Consider the following 10276-nt stretch of genomic DNA (forward strand, 5'->3'; position numbering starts at 1 on the left):
TCCAATCATTTGTGAGTACTTCAGTTGAGATACTGGTTCACCATTATTTTTCTTCAAATGCACATTTAGATCATATGGTATTGATATAGATTTACAATCAAAATAATTAAACTTTTTTAACATCCTTTCTATTGTACTGGTTTGATTAAGAGTAATTCCATTAGGTGTTCTTTCCAACTTCATTCCTAAAATTACATAGGCTTCTCCTAAATCCTTCATGTCAAACTTTCTAGAAAGATAAGACTTAACATCATTTACTATCTCCAAATTTGTCCCAAATATTAATATATCATCAACATAAAGACATAAGATCACATGTTCTCCATTACTCTCTTTGTAATACACACACTTATCATATTCATTAATCTTAAAGTCATATTCTAAGATCACTTTATCGAACTTCTCATGCCATTGCTTAGGAGCTTGTTTTAAACCATACAAGGATTTAACTAACTTACAGACCTTATGTTCTTGACCTTTAACTACAATACCTTCAGGTTGCTCCATATATATCTCTTCATTTATGTCTCCATTTAGAAAGGCAGTCTTAACATCCATTTGATGAATCACTAGATTATGCACTGATGCTAAAGCAACTAAAATTCTAATCGTAGTTATCCTAGATACAGGTGAATATGTATCAAAGTAATCTATTCCTTCCTTTTGTGTAAAACCTTTAGCTACTAGTCTAGCTTTGTACTTGTCTATGGTTCCATCAGGTTTTAACTTCTTCTTGAACACCCATTTACACCCAATAGCTTTATTTCCAGGAGGTAAACTAGTTAACTCCCAAGTGTTATTTTGAATAATAGACTCTATCTCACTTTGTATAGCTTCCTTCCAAAATGGAGCATCTAAAGAAGACATAGCTTCCTTATAGGTAGTAGGATCTCCTTCTGTTAAAAAGGTATAAAATTCGTCTCCAAAATTTTTCTCTATTCTAGACCTTTTACTCCTTCTTAACTCTAATTGTGTTTCTGGTTCCTTAGATGCACTTGTACTAGTGGAAGGTTTATCATTAGTAGATGATTTATCTATTACTTGGTGTGAAATTTTATTTTTATAAGGAAATATATCTTCAAAATAGGTAGCATCTCTAGATTCTATAACTGTGTTATTTGAAATTTCACTAATCTCAGAGTTTATAACTAAGAATCTATTGGCACTACTATTTTGAGCATACCCTATAAAGACAGCATCTATAGTTTTAGGCCCTATTTTCTTTCGCTTAGGCTCAAGGATTGCTACTTTAGCTAAACACCCCCACACTTTCAAGATTTTAAGATTAGGTGTTCTTTTCTTCCAAATTTCGTAAGGGGTCTTATCATTATCTTTGACAGTTACTCTATTCAATATGAAACATGCAGTAAGAATTGCTTCTCTCCACAAATTCTCAGGTAGCCCAGAACTTATCAACATCGCATTAACCATATCCATTAAAGTTCTATTCTTTCTTTCAGCTACTCCATTAGATTGAGGAGAGTATGGCGGAGTTATTTCATGTACTATTCCATATTCCTCACAGAAGATGCTAAAATTAGTAAGGGTATACTCACCTCCTCTGTCGGATCTGAGTTTCTTAATCTTTCTTTCTAATTGATTCTCTACTTCGGTCTTATAAATCTTGAATTTATTAAACACCTCATCTTTAGTTTTTATTAAGTACACATAGCAGAATTTCGAACAATCATCTATAAAAGTCACAAAATACTTATTTCCTGCTCTAGTAGGTGGTCTGTTCGAATCACATACATCACTATGTATGAGCTCTAAGAGTTGAGTGTTTCTTTCTACAGACTTATAAGGCCTTTTAGGTTGTTTGGCTTGTACACACACTTCACATTTATGTTTGAAGTTTAGATTGGACTTAGGGACTAAGTCTAGATCCATCATTCTTTTAATTTTCTTTAAGTGTACATGTCCCAATCGTTCATGCCATACATTAGAAGATTCAATATTGAAAACACTTGAAGAGATAACTTTAACTTCTGAAAGTACATTTAATTTAAACAACCCCTCACTAATAAATCCTTTCCCAACAAATACATTATTTTTTGAAATTACAACTTTATTGGATTCCATAACAACCTTGTATCCTTGTTGGACTAAGGATGACCCACTAACTAAATTTCTTCTGATTTCTGGAACATGTCGCACTCCTTTCAAAGTTAAGATCTTTCCAGATGTCATCTTCAAATCTATGTCTCCAACTCCAAGCACACGTGCAACAGAGTCATTACCTAATGTTACACTTCCTCCACTTGATTTCTGATAAGTTTTAAAATAACCATTATCAAAACAAATATGTACATTAGCTCCAGAATCTAACCACCAATCTTTATTTCCATAAGTAAAATTAATAGAAGAAGAACTAAAGTTATACCTAAAGGATGGCTCGGCTGAATTCTCTTGATCCATCAACATATAGACTTGGGCCTTTGGATCTCTTTGATAGTGATTTGATTTGGGCTTGGGCTTATACTCCTCAGTCTTCTTGAAGAAGCAATCTTTCACCATGTGATTAGTTCTCCCACAAACAAAGCATAGTCTTTTCTCACTTCCTTTGCCCTTGAATGTTTTATTATTATTATTATTACGATATTGGAAGTTTTGGTTTTGGTTAGAACGATTGTGGAACTTATTATTTTTCTTGAAGTTCTTACCCCTATGTTGGAAATTATTTCTTTTGTAAAAATTCTTAGTATTATTTTCAACTAGGTTCACCTTAAGAGTCTTTTCATCCTCTTTCTTAGTATTGGCTCTATGTTTTTCCTCAACTCTAAGAGAGTTTATGACTTGGGTTAAGGTTAACTCTCCTTGTTTATGCCTAAGGGTCCTAGCAAAATCATTCCAAGATGATGGCAGCTTATCTATAAGACAGGAGACTTTAAAATCTTCACTAAATTTGGTTCCCTTTTTCTCAACTCCTCTAAGAAGTTCTTGATACTCATGAATTTGATCTCCCACTAGTTTATTGTCTACCATTTTATAACTATTAAAATTTGAGACAGTAAACCGATCAATGCCAGCATCTATCATCCCATATTCAGCCTCTAAAGCATCCCAAAGTTCTTTTGCACTTGAGGTAGTGGCATGATACACATCATAAAGGTGGTCAGACAAAGCACTAAGTATTCTATTATAGCAGTGGTACTCTACTTGCTCATTAGTCATTTGTGAAGGTAACTCTTGATTAGACCGTGGTTCCTCTATTGCAGATACAAGTCCTAACACAGTCAACCAATATTTAAGTTGTCTTTGCCACCTACGAAAATTTTGTCCACTAAATTTTTCAGGCTTAATACTATTAGCTTCTTCCATATTTGCCATTCTAAATTTTAAACTCTAAGTTTTTAAAGTTTAAAAAAAAGGCAGTAGAGTATTCAACTGTGAGAAAAAATAATAACAATAATGTCACTAATGAATAAATTTAAACAAGATGTTCCTAAGAGTATCTCTTAATAATATACTATGTAACAATAACTTTACTAATAATTGTAAAGGAAAACAACCCTAATGTCACCAATTAGATTTAATACTTATATCTTCACCAAAACTATTTTTTTTTTTAAATCAGAACAGTAAACTTTTTTTTTATATATATATTAAATAGTAAACTGTTTTTTTTTAAAGCAGTAAACTATTTTCTTAATTAAAAACAGTAAACTATTTTTTATATTAAAACAATAAATTGTTTTTTTTTTAACAGTAAATTGTTTTCTTTGATTAAACAGTAAACTGTTTTTTTTTCTATTAAACAGTAAACTGTTTTTTATTTAAAACAGTAAACTGTTTTTTTTAATTAAACAGTAAACTGTTTTTTGTTGAAACAGTAAACTGTTTTTTGTTGAAACAGTAAACTGTTTTTTGTTGAAACAGTAAACTGTTTTTTTTTTTTTAACAGTAAATTGTTTTCTTTGATTAAACAGTAAACTGTTTTTTTTATTAAACAGTAAACTGTTTTTTTTATTAAAACAGTAAACTGTTTTTTTAATTAAACAGTAAACTGTTTTTTTGTTGAAACAGTAAACTGTTTTTTGTTGAAACAGTAAACTGTTTTTTTTTTTTAACAGTAAATTGTTTTCTTTGATTAAACAGTAAACTGTTTTTTTTTGATTAAACAGTAAACTGTTTTTTTTTTTATTAAACAGTAAACTGTTTTTTTTTATTAAAACAGTAAACTGTTTTTTTTTTTTTGATTAAACAGTAAACTGTTTTTTGTTAAAACAGTAAACTGTTTTTTTTTATTAAAACAGTAAACTGTTTTTTTTAATTAAAACAGTAAACTGTTTTTTTTTTAATTAAAACAGTAATCTGTTTTCTTGATCAAAACAGTAAACTTTTTTTTTATTAAAACAGTAAAACAGTAAACTGTTTTTTTTTTAATTAAAACAGTAATCTATTTTCTTGATCAAAACAGTAAACTTTTTTTTATTAAAACAGTAAAACAGTAAACTGGTTTTTTTTTTAAATTAAACAGTAAACTATTTTTTTTTTATTAAGCAGTAAACTGTTTTTTTTATTAAACAGTTTAATATTAAAATTGAGAATCTAAAGCTAAACTATATATATATTATTATTTAAAGTGTATTCAGCAATGATTTCTATCAAAGATGAACAAAAACAGTGTTCAACTATGCATCTTGCAGAATATATAAACATATAGATGAAACAATATAACAACGGTTTTAGAATGTTGATCTACCAAGATGCTTTGTAGATATTTAAATCACATAAAAGAAAATCTAACAATTAATAAAATAGTGGTAAGAAAATATCTGGCCTGTGAGGTGTGAGAGGCACGCCAAAAGACGCACTGTCCTAAAACCGTTGTTGCCTCCCCACGTGCAGGTATTGGCGGTCAGCGACGGCTCCAAGATACAACCCAAACGGCTCACAACGGGCCTAATCTACAGTGCACGTCTGTAGTAGGCAGATTACCTAGTCTATATCGGTTGCCCAATAATATAGAAAATTGTAAAAGAGAGAATGGTGGTAGAGAGAAACAATGAGAGGAAGAAGAAGGATTTTTTATTGTATATTTTTTTTTTAGATACAAGGAATGGCTCTTTTATAGGCCTTTTGTCATCCAACCATAACGGTTGAATACTTATGGCCTCATTAAGGCCATAATGAAAGATAATGGGAAGTTTTGAAACTTCCAAATGGAATTTGAAATACTTAAAGGTTATAACAACTCTTTTAAAAATTTGGGGGTTACAAATCTTTTTATTTACACCTCTTTAAAACTTTTCAAAATTCATTCAAATTCCAACAGACTCTACCATGTGTCTAATCCTGAGGTGAGGTAAACTTGGGGGCTACTGTTCAGAATGTGGAACATAACAAGAATATCTCTTTCGGACACAAAATCAAACCTACCTATTTTGGGAAAGAGGATTTGGCTAATAATGTGATGTAATAGTCGATTTTCCACACTAAGTCGGTTGGCTGAAACCCAACATTTTGAAGCCTTTGGATGAGACCGCACTTGCAACCCTCCTCCACATGTGTGGTTACGGTGCATTTTTTTTAATTGCAAATTTTTCACCATTCCCAAGGCGAGAAGCATGGATACGCCATTCGCAATCTTCATATACACGTTCTACAGCAACTCGATCACGATCGTTCTTCACGAAGACAAAATTTCGGCAATTTGCAATACAATAATTGCGAATGGTGTCACGTAGAGTTTCCACATTCATGAACTTCTGACCAACGCCCTCTATACTATTTTTCCAAGCGTCCAACGAATTTTTTTGACTTGCTTCCTCTTCAATTGCGGCTCTTGTTTCTTCAACAACCTGACCAAAATTACTTGAGCTAACCTTCGAAATTTTTTTTCCTCTCGAACTAATTTCAGCACAATAGGATGAGCCACTGTCCATACAATAGGATAAACATTATTTTAGCAAACTTACTAAAGTCCGTTGCACAAACTAAAATTTTAAATATGGAATACCTCTCAATTACCACAGCAGCACCTTCGATCAAGGTTGGAGAATGAGTAACAACCATCTCGATCATCTTGGCATTTAAGTTGACGTGTATTTGATGCATGTTACGAACATCCTTATCGCTCATGAGCGTAACAAGCATTCTATACTTGTTTGGAATATAAAACTTAACTTCTATCATTGTAGAAGATAAATGTCTCCACCTTTTAACTATTTCCTTAAAAATTTAATCAAGAATTGTGTCCTTTGAGATGAAAATAATCACAGCTTTGCTACCATAACAACAAATGGCCATAAAAACAGAGCTACCAATGTCTTATGAAGCCATGACAATGGAAAAAAGAGGAGGCAATGAATAGATAATTTTGAATTGCAAACAGAGTTAGGAATATAGTGGAGCAGCGCCTCACTACATAGAGAAAGAGAGACTATCAGCGTTCGCTCAAACAGGAAACAGGTAAAGAGTAAGAGGAACTCTCAACGTTTTTAGGTCAACACAAGGCTCAACATGCTCTCTCCCTATCCGTCTAGCATCCATCCTAATGGGTGCCTGTCTCTTCCCTGACCAAACAATCTTCATTGGCAAAGACAAAACAGAGAAGAACAGAGACAAAAACGTGTACCCTATTGCGGGCTATTTTTTCATCTTTTTTCTGTTTCAAAATCTTCCTCCAAAGTCATCTTCGGTAAACATCTTCCGTGGGATCACCAGGGGCATCTTCGCTTAAGGGCTGCAAGTGGGAAGCTTACTTGGGAGCATCTTCAGTAGAGAAAAACAAAGTGTGTTCCGGATAGAAAACAGAACGCGGGAGATTTTTTTTTCCGCTTCCGGCAATATGGGGGTAGTTACCGTAACCTGGGGGCACTTTGGATACTATATTTTAAAGGAAATAGTAACTCAGGGACTGGGAATTAAAGAACCATTTAGTGGTGGACCGGAAGTTTTGTTTTCGATCAACAGGGACCTCCTGTTACAGTAGGGTTTTTAGAGGGATGAAAAAGTAATTTTCCGTAAAATTTTTCTTGGCATACTGAGCCATTTTCGGCTTTTTTTAATTCTTACTTGGGCCCATTGTTCTGCAAAACGCCTCTAAGTTATCTTGGCAAAGTCAGGATTTAAAGGTGCTCTACATTGATGTGCTAGGAACTGGTACCTTTGGATGAAAAATTGCACACATCCAAATAAAATCACAGGGCTCATTGTGAAGCAAGCACTGTTTATGCAGTAACAAAATTTAGCCTCCAGTGCTGGAATTCAGAGAACATGATCAAGAAGTACATGCTACTCCCTACAAAAATTCACCCATCATCCTCAAGACCTCACTCATCTTCGGCCGCTCATCAGGGCATTCTGCGGTGCACATCATTCCAATCTTCACCATCCCCATCATCTGCCCTCCACATTCCCCATCATCAATCTCTTTACCTGTCACCACTTCCAATAGCACCATCCCAAAGCTATAGACATCCGATTCCTGGGTCGCCTTCCCCTTGCCCACCGAGAGCTCGGGAGCTCTGTAGCCATGCCAAGTTGATGCTGCTGCAGCGTTCATTCCTTGGGGGAAAAGGGTGGAAGCATGAGGGGGCAAAGATTGGTACTGAAAGTTGGTCGCAAAGCACATTATGCTGCATTCTGAGATGCCTGCGTTGCCGTGTTCATCGATGAGGATGTTTGATGGTTTGATGCTGGCATGAACCAGTGGTGGCCGTGCAGGGAAGGTGTGGATGAAGTTGAGACCATGGGCTACTCCCATCAGTATCTGTATCCTACTCCTCCAGTCCAAGTTCCTTCCTCCTGCAAAAGAACCAAAAGAAAACATAGAATATATATATATTATTCTTCAAATCTGAACTTACTAGCTCTTTTACTGCAATTTCCTTTCAAAAAACTATTTTCCTTCGTAGATGAGATATGGATACAGTTCGTTCACTGGAGACTGCTCCAAGAAATTATGAAGTGTTCAGAAGACTCAACTGTTGCTCTGCAAGAGGGAGTGAAGGCTTCCATTGGGCATGTAGTCATAGACGAGAAGCTTCTCCTCATGGGCATTGCAGTATGCCCTCAAGCTCACCACATGGGAATGCCTCAGCCTTCCGATCAGATGCATGCGTTGATTGAAAGCCTTGCTGTGGGAAGGAAATTGCACCCCGCTAAGCCTCTTGACTGCAACCATGATTCCATCTTCGAGAACTGCTTTGTATGTGCTCCCTGATATCCCTTTCCCCAGAACCTCAGCTGAAGCTTTTAGAAGGGAATCCATCCTCATATCCTCCCCTCCTTCAAAGATAACCAATCTGCTATCTGTCTCCTCCTTCTCTTCAGCAAATCCATGATGCAGTTCAAGCCCCCGAGCACCGGCAGCAGCATTCCGAGGCATCGAAAACCTCCTCTTAAACCATGTATACATTCCTGCGACGATAGCCAGAGCCATTGCTATCACCACCATGTCACCGATGCTGACGGACAGGAGCGCGGTCAGACCGAGTTTAGACAAGCTTCTACTGGAGCAGGTACTAACAACCGTAGGAGCTGGAGACGGACTAGTATTCGCAGCATCAGACAAATGGGAGATCTTGCTGCAGCTTGGAAGAGGTGAACCACAAAGAGCCGGATTCCCATTGAAAGCTGAACTTGGAAATTTCGAAAGGCCACCGGAGATCTCTCCAGCCAGGCGGTTCGCTGATGCATTGAAGTCCTCCACAGATGGCAGCTGCAATCCTTCCAGCCCACCGGAGAAATCGTTGTGCTCGATCTGAAGCGAAAGCAAAGAAGGCAGCGAAATGTTGAGAGTTCCATCAAGCTGATTGTGGGAGAGGAAGAGGTGCCTCAGCCTCGGGTTTGTGAGGTTGGTCAGATGGGGTAGGGAGCCACTGAGAGCATTCCATCTGAGGCTGAGGACTTGGAGCTGGCTCAGACCAAACAGTGGAGTTGCACTCCCCACCAGCGAGGCATCATCGAGATAGATGCTCGCCACTCTTCCATGGTAGCATTTAACCCCGACCCATAAGCCCAAGCATGGATTGGAACCCTCCCAAGTGTACAACAAAGTGTTGAGGGGATCGACAGAGGCCTTGAAGGAGAGAAGGGAAAGGAGGTCTTGGCTGTGGAGAGCTAGTCCAAGTTCAGAAGCAATGGTTAAGAAGAACAAGGAGAGGAGATGGTAATGGAGCAATGCCATTTGGGATTATTCAGTTTGTGTCTAGAAGAGGGGGTAAGCGATGGGTTTTATAAATAGAGGCTGAATGAAGAGATACTGAGACTGTAGAAGAGATTGGCGGGAGGGTTTGGAACTTTTTTTTTTGAAGAAGGTAAAGAATATCTGAGACACAGAGACGGCTCCAAGGGGAAAAGGAAGGAAATTTTTAGACGAATGTGAAAGTGCACATAAAGGACAGGGGAAAGGAAGCCAAAAGAAAGGAGAAGATGTTGACTAGTGGGGAGGAAATGGATGGGTGTGCTTGGAGCTCTGTCAGACATTGATGATTTCTAGATATTCTTCTTTATCGACAAACAACCAAAAAAAAAAAAAAATCTCTCCCTTTGTTCCGCAAGAGTCAAGGTTTATTATATGTTAGAATGTTACTTGAGATCATCAAGTAAATGGAGATTGCTGCAAGTTAATTATTATGAAGAGATTAAGGTTTTTTGTGCTTCCATATGCATGAGGAAAGTTACAACTAGATTGAATCGGCTCTTCATAAACCAGCCAAGAAGAGAACATTCCGCATTCCCTCTCGTATCTTCTGCTGACCAGCCACATCTTCTTCAAATGTAAACGTACTTGCAGTTATCTCATGGCCTGCAGTTAGGAAAAAAGAATGAGAGATTTGTAAGCACTACTGCATTCACATAAGCCAATGATACCAAATTAATTTAGAAGATTGAGTTAAATGCGTACTTGGGTCGGTGATAACGATGAGGCCTGTACCATTGAGGTCCCTGGGAGCTCCTGCCCTTGACCTGGTAGTCAATGTTCACTGTGCTTCACTGCACCAAGTTTTCGGAGGACCACACAAACAAATTCGATCGCCTTGGACGCATTTACATTTACTTGCATAATTTTGATCCGTTGGAAAGTTAACGTGCACCTAGAAATTGCTACTTGTGATATGCAATTACAAATATAAATAAAACTCTATGTCTGTAAATTTTTTTGAAAGTCATAAAGTAGAATATTTGAATAACTTATACTATTCTGTGGACTTGAACCTCACTTAGTATTGATAATATCTATCTAAAGGAATCATAGTGGATTAGACCTTGAACTTGGTCCTTTGACACGGATTTCTACTTATCACACACATAGTATGGATCAATT

General features: G+C 36.4%; 2 protein-coding genes across 2 annotated transcripts; both read right to left on the reverse strand.

Annotated features, from left to right (window-relative positions):
• Positions 1-1366: 1366 nt before the first annotated feature.
• LOC149768507 (uncharacterized) lies at positions 1367-3359 on the reverse strand. Its single transcript, XM_089930449.1, has 2 exons — positions 2384-3359; positions 1367-2268 (listed from the first exon to the last, which is right to left on the reverse strand). Exons 1-2 carry the CDS (start codon positions 3328-3330, stop codon positions 2247-2249), a joined length of 969 nt encoding a protein of 322 aa, XP_089786575.1. The 5' UTR covers positions 3331-3359; the 3' UTR covers positions 1367-2246.
• Positions 3360-7174: 3815 nt separating this feature from the next.
• LOC103724293 (putative leucine-rich repeat receptor-like protein kinase At1g68400) lies at positions 7175-9519 on the reverse strand. Its single transcript, XM_008815508.6, has 2 exons — positions 7933-9519; positions 7175-7752 (listed from the first exon to the last, which is right to left on the reverse strand). The coding sequence occupies exons 1-2, from the start codon at positions 9134-9136 to the stop codon at positions 7247-7249; spliced, it is 1710 nt and encodes a 569-aa protein (XP_008813730.3). The 5' UTR covers positions 9137-9519; the 3' UTR covers positions 7175-7246.
• Positions 9520-10276: the final 757 nt, after the last annotated feature.

Source organism: Phoenix dactylifera, chromosome 1 (genome assembly GCF_051530095.1).
Source record: "Phoenix dactylifera cultivar Ajwa chromosome 1, Ajwa_hap1_PhDact_Kaust_v1.1, whole genome shotgun sequence".
NCBI lineage: Eukaryota > Viridiplantae > Streptophyta > Magnoliopsida > Arecales > Arecaceae > Phoenix > Phoenix dactylifera.